Raw genomic sequence first — 14,864 nt, forward strand, 5'->3', positions numbered from 1 at the left:
GGGGGGAGGAGCTGGAGGCAGAGGGAACAGCAGATTGTGCAGAGCCAATGAGAGCAGCAGGACGAGGTGGTACCAAATTCCCATCGGCCAATGACTAGCCAGAGTTTACGAAAGCCTCATTAGCATCGCCCCCCTCCGCCTGGCTAGGGATGGGACAATGCGGTGTTGGTGTCTGCAGTATTCTGACTCCTGGACACCGGTGGCTGCAAGCTGCGCTTTTGGCGTCCTCTCATTTTTCTATCCTTATCTCCGTCCGCGGCTGCCTTGGCCAGCCAGTTTTTGATTTTTTATCTGTTCCTTGATCGATACAACGAACCTAAGGACATACAGGACATTAATACCCAACTGCCAGCTCTGGCCCAGGGCTTGTACTGTGCAGCGGGCTGGCTGCAGAAACTTAAGTCATAACACTCTTTGTCGCTGAGGTCTGAAGCTCTCTGCACGTTCTCATCCCTGGGAACGTGACCCCAGCATCCGACGCCAAGATGCCGGCTCACATACTGCAAGAGGTGAGCTCCCCCCGACGGCCCCTCCCTCTCAGGTTGGCGGGTGCAGATTGGACTTCTAGGTGGGTGGCTGTTGAGGGTTGGAGAGAGTTCAGAGCAGCTGGGAGCTTTTAGCCATCATTTCCGAGTTGCTCAACCTTGATTGATTGTTTCTGGACCGGGTGATAACCGGGTTTTTACTCAGTACAGTTGATTCCCCCAACTTGTGTTTCTTAAAGTAAAACCTGACCTTTTCTCGATATGCGCAGTTTTTCCTTTGTGAGTTGCGAAGGGCGCTGCTAATAAAACATCTCTCCTGCCCCTTCATCATAAGGTTTATTCCCCACGGCCTGCACATTTCAGTGTGCCATTTCGTGGTGCACCCCCACGCCCCAAGCCATGCAACCTTGGCACTGGGTAAGGCCTCTATTGCACCCTTCCCGCAGTTACATTAGAGGGAAGTACCCCCTGCTGCCCCCACGCGTCTGCAGCCCTAATTCTCCACCCCCTCTCATTGCAGATCTCTGGCTCTTACTCGGCCACCACCACAATCACAGCGCCACCTTCTGGGGGACAGCAGAATGGAGGAGAGAAGTTTGAAAAGAATCCTCACCACTGGGGAGCAGATGTTCGCCCTGAAATTAAAGATGACCTATACGACCCCAGCTACCAGGATGAGGAGGGGCCCCCGCCCAAGCTGGAGTACGTCTGGAGGAACATCATCCTCATGGCCCTGCTGCACATTGGAGCCCTGTACGGGATCACACTGGTCCCCTCCTGCAAGGTCTACACCTGCCTCTTTGGTGAGCAGCTCCCCTTGTCTTGGGCCAGTGCCTCGGGTTTCTCCTTGCTCTTTAAAGAGGTGGCCTCTGACCCAAGGCGTGGCCCTTTCTTTTTGGTTCTTGTTGGAGCAACTGGGCTGGGAAAAGAGCCTCGTGGTGTTAGAATCGGGGAGACCTGAGTCTTGAGAATCTCCTAACATTGATGCTGAGGTCTCTGAGCAAGCTTTTCTGTATGAGTCACTGATGGCACCTGGCCCAGCCTCAGAGACATTAGAGGCAAGAGCTAGATCACAGGCCTCGTGGGTGACCTGTTGAGTTCAGTGAGGGGACAAAGCCATGGGGTGGAGTTTAGGGGGAAGAGAACAGAGGGGGTTAGAAGCTCAACCATTGGACCTTCCTTGCCTGGCTAGACTAGGCTGGTTTGCCTGGAGGAAGATGAAGCAGGCTCCTGTATATCCAGATTCAAAGGTGTATGGCACCGCTGTTCGGCACAAGCTAGTCAACAAACCATTCTTAGAATAAAATAAGGTTGCAGAGGGGTTTTGCCTTCTATTCAGCTTGCAGCCCCTCTTTCCCTGTGTCCACATAGTGCTGTGGCACCTTTCCCTCAAACACCACACCCAACACATACCTCCTGGGCAGGAGGAGAGCCTGAAGCAGCCTCATCCCGACTATTGTGATGTGTGCCCCTGTGTCACTGACCTGACTAACTCAACTCCTGGGGGAGCCATGTGTAGAGGTTGGTGGCAGTGCTGCCCCCTAGCTGCACACACGTGCTTTGCAGGTGATTTATCAACTGCACCTTGAACCAGGAAGGAGGGACTGGAGGTCTGTAGTCTAGGACCTCTTGCTGCTCTCAGAGAGGTCAACAGCAAGGGGTGGTCTTTATAACAGTTGGAGGTTTTTCTGGAACAGTATCTGAGTGTAGGTACCAATGGCAGGTCTCTTGGAGGATGGCGTGTAGAATGGCTAATGGTCAAGATTGTTAGCTACCTCAGTCCTCCTAGGTCCTACAAGTGGTGAGATAGGATCCTTGAGAGTTTTCCAGGTAACAAACTTTCCCCGCAAGACAAGGCTTCTCTGTGTAGCCCTGGCTGTTCTGGAACTGGGTCTGTAGACCAGGCTAGCCTCCAACTCCTCCAAGATCCGCCTGCCTCCACTTCCTGAATGCTGGGATTAAAGGCGTTTGCCGCCACCACCCGGCTCCCAACTCATAGTCTTCACAACACACCTTCGTCAAGAGTAGGGATGGAATCCTTTAGATTAGTTTCACGCCCTGCCAGCCTTTTTCCTGGCTTGGTTGTTTTAAGAGTCTTTTGTACCTTTGTGATTCTGTAACCCCAGAACTGAATTTGACAGCACTGAAAGAGTTTACAAAGCTCCCCCCAGCCTGTTTCTGAAGTTAAAGCTATGCTATGATTCCTATCCACCATCGTGAACACTTTGGGAGACAGAGTATGGATCTGAGTCTCCTGTTTGTTGGACTGAGAGGCAGACTGAAGAGGCTGCCTAGGTTTGTGTGTCCTGTGTGGTTGCACACGCACAACATACTGCCCCACCCACCACCCCCCCCCCCCCCGCAACACACACACACACATCTGTGTTTATGGATCCAATCTGCCTGGGTCATCTGCAGCATGAAACAAATAGGGGTGTTCCTTTGCTGCTCAGCTAAGGGCTTCTGCTCTGCGCAAATTCACCCTGTAATACAGGGCTCTGGCTACCTGAGATTTTTCCAGACATAGGTATGAAGGCCTTTCATCCCATGGTTGCTCTCCCGGGATCTTGTAGGAGGGATGGGAGTTGGGAAGGAGGGAGAGAGCGTTCTTAGGAAACATGTTATCTGACTGCAGAAGGACACAGTACAATGTGAGGCGTTTCCAGTAGCAACTAAGTTCTGTAGCCTGTGAAGGTCCTTTGTTTCTTGGTGTTTTCTTGGGAGGCAGCCAGTATTAGCCATTCTACCAAGGCCCCTGTTCCCTAGTTCTGCTAATGGGTGCGAGGGTTGGGGGGAGGGATCAGATGGGCAGACCGCTCTCCTTCCCAGAGAGATCTCACGATTGGCACTTTCTGAGCTTTTTCTGCTTCAGGGACAGTGAAGCAGTGTCCTTCTGCCAGCTTTGAGCATCTAACATTCAGGGTGAGAGTCTGGATAGACAGGACCATGACCAGGGAGAGAAATGGGAACGGGCACACAGATCTTGGGGGCTGGATAGGACTGAAACAAGGGAAGGCGGATGGAAAATCCACCTTTAACAGTAGACGAACGACCTTCCCAGAATGTGTTTCTTCAAGAGATATACTTGGTACTGTTAGAACTCACCTTGTTCAAGGTGTGTGGAGAATAGGACAGTATCAGTGTCCTTGGTAATGTTTGAGTTAGTACGCTACAGTATTGAAACGCTTTTTCTACCTCTGCTAAAAGCTTTGTGTATAGTTAGCTACTCGGGCTGCCACTGCTTGCCTCCTCCAATTAGCCGTTGTCCACTGTTCTGGCTGGTGCTTCAGAATGGCCCTTGGGATGCGTTCTGGGCTGAGGAAATGCAGTTTCCTGACCAGAAATCTTTAGAGGGCTGGTAGAGGTCAAAGAAGATCAGCCCTGGGATGAAACCCAGTGATACCCAGACTCGTGATGACCAGTGGCATGTATGACAATTCACAGACTAATGCATCCCAGGGCTGCAGGGAAAACCGGGCCTTTGCCCAAAGGCTAACAGAGAAGCTGACTAGTGCCAGGAAACTGTCCTTGGCATCTTGTCCCTTACGGATCTGGCCTGTTGGTGACACCCCAATTTTCCTGTCCTACAGCATATTTGTACTACGTAATCAGCGCCCTGGGCATCACAGCCGGGGCTCATCGCCTGTGGAGCCACAGGACTTACAAGGCTCGGCTGCCCCTGAGGCTCTTTCTCATCATCGCCAACACCATGGCATTCCAGGTAAGAGGCTGCTGCTGTGGCAGTGTCTCCGCCCAGTGGTGGGCAGTTAGGGATCTGGATACTTTACTAGGACAGCCATTATTCTTTCTAGTCCCTTGAGGCCTCCTAGAGTGCAGACTCGAGTGCTGAAGTCCATTTTCGATAGTCACGTGTGAAGGGGAATAAGAAAGGGTCCTTATGTGCTGGGTCAGTTTTCATTTCAGGGTCCCAGTGGTGTCACAACATGGCAGTTGGGGGTCTTTAGCATAAAGGACACATGAGCTGGCTACTGGGCTGGAGAGATGGCTCAGTGGTTAACAGCACTGACTGCTCTTCCAGAGGTCCCGAGTTTGAGTCCCAGCAACCACATGGTGGCTCACAACCATCTGTAATGAGATCTGATACCCTCTTCTGGTGTGTCTGAAGACATCGACAGTGTACTTACATATAAATAAATAAATCTTTAAAACAAAACAAACAAACAAACAAAAAACAAAACAAAAACAAGAGCTGGGTACTGACTGGTTTCCTAGACCGTAAGGGAACAATTCACTTTAAGGTCTTACACTATACCTCAGTGGGACAAACGCACAGGTGTCATAGACCCTGGGGTTCTTTTAAGTCCTCACACCAGATTGAGGAAGAGGTCACTGTTGTTACTACTCCTGGACAGATGAGGAGACACACCTAGAGATTGGCTGGTGTAAGACTGTGGTGGGAAGAATAGTCAAGCCGCAAGCTCACAGCAGAGGAAAGATAGAGACTTGGTAGAGGACCCTCGAGGCTCCAAAGATCTAAGGACACTGGATAGCCACTTGTGGGTATAACTTGCAGCAAGAGGAAACTAGGAAATCAAATTAGTCCCCTCTGCCTTGTCAAGATTTGAGGTGATCACCAGGTTTGCCTGACCGTCTCTGTCATGGCAACTTCTGCTTTCAAAGATTCCTAGTGTTCTTGGTGGGGGAAGGGTGAGGTGTGGAGGAGGAGACGGTGGTGTGTTCTTGAGGTACAGAGGGCACAGACAGGCCCGGAGGTCCTTTGGAGATGTGCCCACGCTCTGGAGTTACATGCTGGCCTTGATACTGGGCAGAAAGGGCGGCCACTTGGTGAAGGTGTTAGGATGGGTTTCTCCACTGTTTCTACGGAGAGTACCTAGGAGCCAGGCCCCTTGCCTTGTAACTAACTCTGTTACCATAGGATAAAGTGGTCTAAGTGCACCCTGTCCCACAGTCACTGGTTGAAGAGCTGCTATGTGGGTCATCAAAATGGCTCGTTGGGTAAAGGTGCTTTCTGTGCAAGGCTGACAAGTTTGATCTTGGGCTATGGAAGGGGAGAGCTGATTCCTGAAAGTTGTCCTCTGACCACACATGGGCCATGGCACACATGCACCTGTACCCACACACATACAATTAAAAGGATTCATTCTCTTGCTAATGAAACATGAGGACTGTGACTTACCCCACACTTGCTTTCCTATAACCTCGGGGTGTGACCGTACCGTCCCTCCGCTTCGGGACCTTCAATTGCTTTTTCTATGTGTGCGTCTAGGGCACGTGTGAGGCACGTGTGCATATTCTTGAGTCAGAGTCTTGAGGACTTTGTGAGTCGGGCTGAGAGTCCAGTCCTTGGCAGATGTCTAGGTCCTAGCAGGCTCCTTGGAGAACTTCTCTTCTTAGCACTGGGTTCCTCTCTCCCGTTTCCAGAACGATGTGTACGAATGGGCCCGGGATCACCGCGCCCACCACAAGTTCTCAGAGACACACGCCGACCCTCACAACTCCCGCCGTGGCTTTTTCTTCTCTCACGTGGGTTGGCTGCTTGTGCGCAAACACCCGGCTGTCAAAGAGAAGGGCGGAAAGCTGGACATGTCTGACCTGAAAGCTGAGAAGCTGGTGATGTTCCAGAGGAGGTGCGTGAAGAGGGGTGGAGGCTGAGGATGGGAGCCCTGGGAATGCGCCAGTTCACACCGTGTGCATCTGCCATTAGGAATTACAAAGACAAAGCCGCGGCTTACCGTGTCCACATGTTCAGATCAATTTTAAAACTTATTTTTAACATCCTGTAGGCCACAGAGATAAACCGATGTGTGTTATCTTATTGGAACCAATTAATTGCAAAACAAAACAGCCCTGTTCCTTGTCCTAGGTGGGGGGAGACAGAACTGAGTGAAATAGAGACCTTATCTTGAAGGACTAAGTGACCTACTACAAGGGGGCTGACAGTCACCAAGCAAGTCAGGATTGGTCTTAACCCAAGATACAAAGAGCAGGGAGCAGGCTTAGAAGGAAGTGGTGTTGAAGCCGCAGCTGCATAGAGACAGCAAGAGTGTGCCAGGGAGAGGCTGTGCAGACAGTGTGGTGAGCTAAGAGTATTCAGGGTTGCAGCCCTCTGCTTGAAATCCCAGGTGTGAGAGAGAAAAAGAGCAATGAAGGAAGGCATCGCCAACGTCCTTCCTACGGACTCCTCCATGCATACTTAGGTAGTTGAGTTAGCAACTGAATTACTGATGGGTTCTCTAGCAGCGTGAAGCAGAAGTGTTGCCCACTCTTGGGAAGGGCACAAGTGAGGTGGTAGGAAAGACTGAAGCCGAGAAAACAAGGAGTTAGGTGCAGGGAACGTCTAGGATTTGAGAGGAAGATGTGACTCCTGAAGGACATGGGGATTCAGTTCCCTTGGAGTTTCTATGTCCTTGTATACCTCAGGGAGAGGGATAGTGTTGTGGTCTGGTCAGAGGCCTACCGTTGGGGGCAGAGGGTGGCACAGAGCTAGGAATGCTGGTAGCAGGAAGTGGAGATACAACACCTCCATTTCATGCCAAGTGAAGATTTCTAATGGTTATGAAAGAAATGGAGATATAACACCTCCATTTCGTGCCAAGTGAAGTTTTCTAATGGTTATGAAAGAAACAAAGGCAGGGGCTAGAGAGATGGCTCAGTGGTTAAGAGCACTGACTGCTCTTCCAGAGGTCCTGAGTTCAATCCCCAGCAACTACACGGTGGCTCACGACCATCTGTAATGGGATCTGATTGCAACAGTGTGCTCACATATATAAAATAAGTAAATCTTTTAAAGAAAAGAGAAAGGAAGATAGACAGACAAAGGTAAGCCAGGAAGCAAAGGGGCTAATAGCGTCAGCTACCGCATCTGTATTGCCCCATCTAAACAGTGAGCTAACAGCGTTGGCTCTCTAATATTCCTCCACAGTTTTCTGGACTGGTTCCTTCTACTCTTTACTCATGGGACACGGGGACAATCAGCCCTGCCTGCAGGGAGTGGATAGTCCATGGGAGTGTGAGGGTCCTCTCTCCATGAAGTCTAAAATGTGCTGTGTCGTTGTAGGTATTACAAGCCCGGCCTCCTGCTCATGTGCTTCATCCTGCCCACGCTGGTGCCCTGGTACTGCTGGGGTGAGACGTTTGTAAACAGCCTGTGCGTCAGCACCTTCTTACGGTACGCTGTGGTGCTCAACGCCACCTGGCTGGTGAACAGCGCCGCCCACCTCTATGGATATCGCCCCTACGACAAGAACATCAGCTCTCGGGAGAACATCCTGGTGTCGATGGGAGCTGTGGGTAAGTCCCCAGCAGGACCGCATCTGGTGGCTTGCTGCTAGACATATTTGGCCAGGAACCAGAGGAGTTTTGATGAGAAGATTTTTTGAGATTTCCCACTCTGAGACTTGGGGGATGTAGGGGTGGTCATTTTTATGGGGGAATCTTTTTGAGAGGCCATAACTTCTCTGGAAAGGGTGTGGATGTATCTATAATGGACCCTTTCGAGTTCCTCTGTTTCCTGATTACCTCTGGCAGGTCTCGCTCAGGGCAGGGGGGTCAGAAATAGAAATGTAGGGTCATCTCCATGAATGCAAACCTCTCATTTATTTAGCCACGCTGTCTAAAAAGGTAAAGTTAAAATTCAGTGCGAGTCATTCCAAGGACGTATGCGGGTAGCATTCTTATCTCTCTAGAGTACTTGGGCGTGGCTTATCCACTAGTGACACCCGTACGGTGGCCATTAGCACACAAACCTTCTCACCCGGCCACCCTCTTCCAGCTTATCCTTTGCTTTTCTTTTTTTTTTTTTGGTTCTTTTTTTTCGGAGCTGGGGACCGAACCCAGGGCCTTGCGCTTCCTAGGCAAGCGCTCTGCCACTGAGCCAAATCCCCAACCCCATCCTTTGCTTTTCTGATTTCTCCAGTCCTACCGGATCACTTGATCGTAATTGGTTGGATCTAAGGTATAAATCCAGTCCCGGTTGTCAGGACGAATGCCCGTGTGTGCCTCTGCTACATGCGCCCACATCATTTTCCTTTCTGAGAACAGAGGCCTCAAGTTTTCCCTATGCAGACCTGTGGCATAAGAGCTGTGGTCATCCAACAACACTGCTCAGATTGGTGCTTGTATATCTTGGTACAACACTCAATAACTTAGCCACTTGGGATGGATGGAGACACACACACACACACACACACACACACACACACACACACACACACTAATTTATTATGTAAGTGCACTGTAGCTGTCCTCAGACACACCAGAAGAGGCATCGGATCCCATTACAGATGGTTGTGAGCCACCATGTGGCTGCTGGGATTTGAACTCAGGACCTCTGGAAGAGCAGTCAGTGCTCTTAACCGCTGAGCTGTCTCTCCAGCCCCCACTTTGGTTATTATTAAAAGCACCTTTTCTGGGTTGGCATGAAGGTTCAGCAGGTAAAGGTACTTGCTGCCAAACCTGACCAGCTTCCTTTTGATCCCCGAGACCCACATAGTGGAAGGAGAAAACTGACTCTTGCATGCTACGGCACGCATGTGGACGTGCATAAACTCATACAAGTATTAAAAATAAATTTGAAAAATACCTTCTTTATAGCTTAGGTATGTCTTTTCCAGAGCCCCACAACGGGTCATGTTCTTTAATTTACGTTTGAAATAAATTACCCGTACGCTATAGGACTGCTATGATCTTCACAGAAATGGGATAATTCGGGCAAGATGGATAGGTCCCAGAGTGATGCCTTTTGGTGGTGTCTGTCTGTTTGTTCAGAGTAAAAGAAACTGGGTTTAGCCATTCCCTCACCTGCAGTCCTGACTCTCCAAAGTCTGGGGAGAGCCCTCTGGGTAAGAGGTGTGCAGAGGAGGAAGCCACAATCGCTGAGCCCCTAACTCCCCTCCTTGTTTCTGTTGCAGGCGAGGGCTTCCACAACTACCATCACGCCTTCCCCTATGACTACTCTGCCAGTGAGTACCGCTGGCACATCAACTTCACCACGTTCTTCATCGACTGCATGGCCCTCCTGGGCCTGGCTTATGACCGGAAGAGGGTGTCCAAGGCCGCTGTCTTAGCCAGGATTAAGAGAACTGGGGAGGAGAGCTGCAAGAGTGGCTGAGTTCGGGGTCTTCCAGTTCCTGTTCCAAGAGCCGGCTTGGCAGAGGCTTACTGTTCTGTTAATTAACTACTGAGTATTGCTACCCAGATGCTAAAATGATGAAGTTAACCCATTCTGGTACAGTATTGTAAAACGGACAAATATCGGAAGTCAACAGCTCTACCTTTTGATGCTAAGCTGTTCTCCCCTTCTATCTTCTTTTCCCGTTGTCTTTTTCTTCGCTTTGTCCCCAATGACCTCACCCCTCATCGCCTCCCCTAAGCCAGCAGCCACTCCGCTGTAGTTCAGAGTTCACCTTCCAGAGCGTACCAGCTTTTCAAGGGTCTACAGTAAAGGTTCACGCCCCAGCCCCAACTTAACGTTGCTCCAAGTTACAGATAGAAGAAAAATCTTGAGAAATTTCTCCTGTTATTTTAGTCCAGACTTTGCCAGATGGAATGGGAGAAAAAATAGTTTTATTTGGCAGAGAGCTTGCGAAGTGGGTAAATCTTAAGGGGCCAAATTCAACACTCGGGCTGTGATTCATCAAAATTGTGGGAGAGGGGGATCTCCTGTGATCAGGCTCCGCTCCGTCTGGCCGAGGTGCTGGCGTCTCTTGACACAGCGTGCCTCCTCTCCTAATTCTGATTGGGTGACAGCCGTGGAACTTTGTGACACTAAAATATGGCAACACATCGGTATCTCAGTGTACTTTAGGCTAAAGATTTAAAAAAATAGAGAAGTGAAAAACAATTTGTAGGAAAAGTGGTCTTTCCTAAAATAAGATTTTCTTTTCCTTTCATAACAAGGACCTGGGGCCAGGCGTCGTGGCACGCGCCTCAAAACAGTTGAGAGGAGAGGGGCAGGTGGGTCTCTGAGTTTGAAGCCAGCCAGGGCTAGATAGTGAGGCCTTGTCTCAAATAGAAAAGCCAACAATTAGCAGGACACACGGAGCCGGGGGTCCTCTTGCGAGGCGTGTCTGGAATCCATGAGGGCGGTCGCTCGTGGTTTTTGAGCTTCCTGTGAGCTGCACCCCCAGACACTTGTAATTCCTGTTCTTCCGTCTTTCGGATGCAGGTTGCTCCCACAAATTCAGGATAGCTGTGGCGTTTCCATGCATCCCACAATGGAAGGAGTGTAAGACTTGAGCTTGAGTCACAGCTAAAACCCAGAAGACACAAAGTCAGTCTGTCCTGGATCCTACAAACACTCAACGAGTGCCTCCCTCTGGAAAAGATGGTGAACACCTTCCTTCCACTGTTGGGCAGTGGACAGGGAAGTTGGAGGTCGCTGTAGGCAGCTCCAAGGTTTCTAGGGGCACCTTGCCAGGGGACCTCACAACTTTGGCGGTCTCTAGTGGAGCAGGTTAGGTTTTAGCTCCCTTTGGTCCCGCTGTGCTTTGTGGTAAGGCTTTTCCCTGGGCTGTTGCCTCATTCCTCACTAGCTCTGTGACCAGGTAGGACTCTGGGATACATGGCTGAAAGCTCTTTGCTCTACCACATCTGCCTCTCTTTCCCTACCCATTTTTTTGTGTTTCGGGGTGGTATTTTTGTGGTGGTTGTTTTGTTTTATTTCTTCTTTCCTCTTTGACGTTTAGTCTTGCTCTAGGCAGAAACGTCCTGGATATTTACGGTCAGTAAAGATGTCCGGTCCCAGCAGAGATACAACCTCTATCTGCAGTAGGTAGAGAAGGCTGTCCCTTTCCGGTGGCTTTCAGATTCTCCACCTCTATCCCTCCCAGGCCTCTGATATTCTTTAAACTTTAAAGGAAAAGTTTGGCCGACTTTCTAGAAACATCCCTGGCTCAGAGAGGCTCTCTGTCTCCTCGGTTGTTCTAAAACAAATGGTCCGGGTGGTGTGGGTGCTGGCCCAAGACTCGATTCCTCTGAGTTAGGGCAGAGCATGCTCCCTGCACTCAGCAAAGCCTCTCGGGCTGATCAGTGCTCCTGGGTGATGCTGTGGTGCTTTTAGGAGGAAGACAGTGTTGGCTGGCTGGAAAGCACGACAGTTAAGGTTGTGTTCTTAAGTGCCTCAGTTTGAAAGCTTTGGCTAGGGTAGGAGATCTGAGATGCCGTGGACTTTGCAGAAGAGATTTTGTGCAGCAACGCAGAAGCCTGGCTGTGTTAAGATTGGCTGTACAGGATAGCGAATGCTGTGGTTGGAGGGCACAGTCTTCCCGTGTTAGTTAAATAGAGAGGCTTTAGGACGTCTCTGCGCCCACTTGAAGGTAGCCTTATCCTTTAGCTGTTCGCTAAAATAGAATCCTTGAGAGATGACAATATATTTGCTGGCCTGTCGCCCTATTCCTTGGAGAGGCCTTTTGAATGGTTTTAATTCCACTGGTTATCCGGTGCCCACTTAATCAAATGTGAAAAATAAAAGCAGCTCTCTTCTTAGCCTGCCCCGTGGATCTGAGGACCCCGTTAGATACAGCTGTCGGTAAGGGTGTACCAGCTCACTAAGAAACACTACTGTCAAGATTTTAAAGCTCAGACCAAGTGACACGTTAATAAGAAACTAAGATCTGATTGAATTTTCTAACAGTCCTTGCCTCGTGGACACGCTAAAATTCGACTTGGGTGCCTTACCTCTTTTCTAGCTAGTGTTACTCATGGGCCTGCGCTCCCTTCCTCTGCGGATTCCTTAGAACCGGAGAGCCTGTAAGTGTGACAGGCTCAAAACTGGCCTGGCTGGAGGGTTAGGTGGACTTTGATCTGCAGTGTTCCCTCTGGGGTCTTCGTTTGGGGAATATTTCTTGGGGCTGTTTTGCTGAAGTGCCCGTAGCTGATGGATGGTGGAAGTAATTTGAACGTACGCGATTTGTAGGTTTTGTTATTTGTTTTAAGATTTAAAGGCTGGTTGTAGCATTTAAAGTGAAAGCTTTTTCTTCCTGGTTTGCTAGTGTTCTGCGTGTCTTCTTTAGTTGAAATAGGTTAGTGGAGAAGTTAAGAAAGCGGTGGCCGTGTTACGCTGGTGGTGAAGGCCAGGGCCGCCTACAAACTCTCAGTTTTGTTTTGTTTTGTTTTTTTTATAACAGTCCCACTCTGACAATAATGAGTTCACTCCTTGGATAAGGTTGTTAATGAGGGAAGAGCCCTTCAGACCTAATCAGCTCTTACTGGACCCAGCTGTCAACACTGTTGCATTGGGGATTAAGTTTCCAACCCGTGAATCATGGGACAGACTCAAACCGTAGCACTGGGCATGTCGCCTAACAATATAATGTGACTCAGTATTCTGTGAGACATGGGATAATATTCCTGACCTACCTCCACGGGTAGGTGCGAGCATGAGCAAATGCTCTTTATAAAACATTTGGGGATCCTCAGCAGAGGAGTATTTAAGTCCTGCACATTTTTATAGTAACCGTCCACCATGGACTTGACACGTGCCTATGTCCCAGACGACATTGTTAATCTACATCATTCTTCTCAGAGGTTGAATGGATGCATTAGATAATGTATACTCATTGCTATGGAAACCTGCAGGACTCCTTTTCCTTCCTTGGGTGGGATTTTTTTTTCCTTTATTATGTGCAACAGTAGCTATTTGTAATCTAATAATTTTCATTAATACCAACTCTGAAAGTATTTCTACTCATCTGAGGTTGTGTTTGTTCATAATAAAATGAAATGGATCTGACTGCAGAATGTCTCACAGTGTTTGGACTTCGATCCAGTCTCCCGGGAGCCGGGGGTGGTGGAGGAACTCAACTTTAATCCCAGCAGTAGGGAGGCAGAGGCGGGCGAATCTCTTTGAGTTTAAGGCCAGCCTAGTTTACAGAGTGAGTCTTGGGACAGCCAAGGCTACACAGGGAAAATTTTAGAAGTTTTAAAAAAAAAAAAGAAAAATTATTTAGAAGCCATGAAGATTGAGTCATATGCCCGTGGCCTTCCCTGCCTTTCTTAGGTGTTATTTGAGATTCATTTCCAAGGTTAGGAAACCAGCAGTCAGCTGATATTAAATCAAAAATGTCATCAGCTGGGCCTTGACTTGGAGAATGCCAGGTCTCTGAGTAGCTCATGGCCAAACACGCCCAGCCAACAGAAAGTCTGAGAGCAGACCTTTTCCTTGAAGCTCAGGATGGGCAGCCCAGCTCGTTCTAGTCTCAGGAGCACCCTGTCTGTAGGGAACAGGGTAGCCTCTGAAAGTGCTGATGCCGAGGAAAGTAAGTCATCCAGGGAGGGCGTCATGATCACAAGATGGGGGCGGCAGAGCGTGGTTTCCCTCATGTTTTCCCCCTCAGCCTGTTCTGCTTCCTCCCAGGCTACTTAACGTTCAAAATGGGAGCACACAGATTGTGGAAGACTGGGCTCCCAAGAGTACACAGGGTGATTGCCTCCAGTTCACCACAATTCCTGAGTCCGTTTTCACCTGAGACGTCTGTTCTAAAGGACTCTTGCAAGGCCATGGTGCAGTCCTGTAATTCTAGCTACTTGAGATGGTGAGGGAGGCGGATCTTACCGTTCAAGGCCTGCTGGGCAACCTAGTGAGATTGCCTCAAGATTTAAAAACGTAAAGGGGACAGCCAGGAGGCCTGGTGGTGGTGGTGTCTAGCATGAAGGAGACCCTGAGTCAATGAAGGTGTCTTCCCTAGCAACTCTATCGCTCTCGGCAATTTTGAATACCCCAGTCAGGCACTGTATGCTGATTCTTTGCCAATTCTTGGGAGCCAGGCCAACAGTTGTTTCTCCTTGTTCAAGGTAAATAAACATCTCTAGAAGACAGCAGTAAATTCTGTTGGGTTTTATTGTTGTTTTGGAGGCTAAAAGCAGGTTAAGGTCCTAGCAAAATTAAACCATGTCACAAAGGGGAAAGAAACAAAAGATACTGATGAAGACAAGTGATGCCCAATGCCCAATGGATGCCCAATGGCCACCAGTTTTTTCCTATAGAAAAACCAGGAAGTGCCCTCCAAGATGTCTACCGGGGCAGGAAAGGGGGAAGAAATAAAACCAAGGCACACATGTAACTATTGGAGGCCAGAAATAGGCAAATTTACCTCCATAAACTAGCAATGAATAATTTAACAATGACGTGGAACTGGATTGCCACAAGATCTAAAGCAACGGCTGTCATGATCTGGAAGAGCCCCAGGATGCTGCACAGAAGTATGAAGTACCAGGTGGGCACAGCTCTGATCCCAGCACTTGACGTATGGGGATAACAGAGGGAGGTGGATCTCTCTGAGGCCAGCTTGGTCTACATAGTGAGTGCCGGGCCGGCCAAGGTGCACAGCGAAACTTTGTCTCAAGAAAAGTATCAAGTGCTATTGAAGGAAAATAAAAATAAGGAAGAGGAACATTATA

At 49.2% G+C, this 14,864-nt stretch overlaps 1 protein-coding gene across 1 annotated transcript; it reads left to right on the top strand.

The window, feature by feature from the left end:
- The first annotated feature begins 141 nt into the window (after positions 1-141).
- Scd2 (stearoyl-Coenzyme A desaturase 2) lies at positions 142-13,201 on the top strand. Its single transcript, NM_031841.2, has 6 exons — positions 142-509; positions 1,006-1,288; positions 4,076-4,206; positions 5,889-6,094; positions 7,525-7,757; positions 9,377-13,201. Exons 1-6 carry the CDS (start codon positions 486-488, stop codon positions 9,574-9,576), a joined length of 1,077 nt encoding a protein of 358 aa, NP_114029.1. The 5' UTR covers positions 142-485; the 3' UTR covers positions 9,577-13,201.
- Positions 13,202-14,864: the final 1,663 nt, after the last annotated feature.

This window comes from Rattus norvegicus, chromosome 1 (genome assembly GCF_036323735.1).
Source record: "Rattus norvegicus strain BN/NHsdMcwi chromosome 1, GRCr8, whole genome shotgun sequence".
NCBI lineage: Eukaryota > Metazoa > Chordata > Mammalia > Rodentia > Muridae > Rattus > Rattus norvegicus.

Coding starts and splice junctions, on each gene's coding strand:
- Scd2 (NM_031841.2), top strand. CDS start 486: ATGCCGGCTCACATACTGCAAGAG. Junction 510..1,005: donor CGGCTCACATACTGCAAGAG/GTGAGCTCCCCC, acceptor CTCTCATTGCAG/ATCTCTGGCTCTTACTCGGC. Junction 7,758..9,376: donor GGTGTCGATGGGAGCTGTGG/GTAAGTCCCCAG, acceptor TTTCTGTTGCAG/GCGAGGGCTTCCACAACTAC.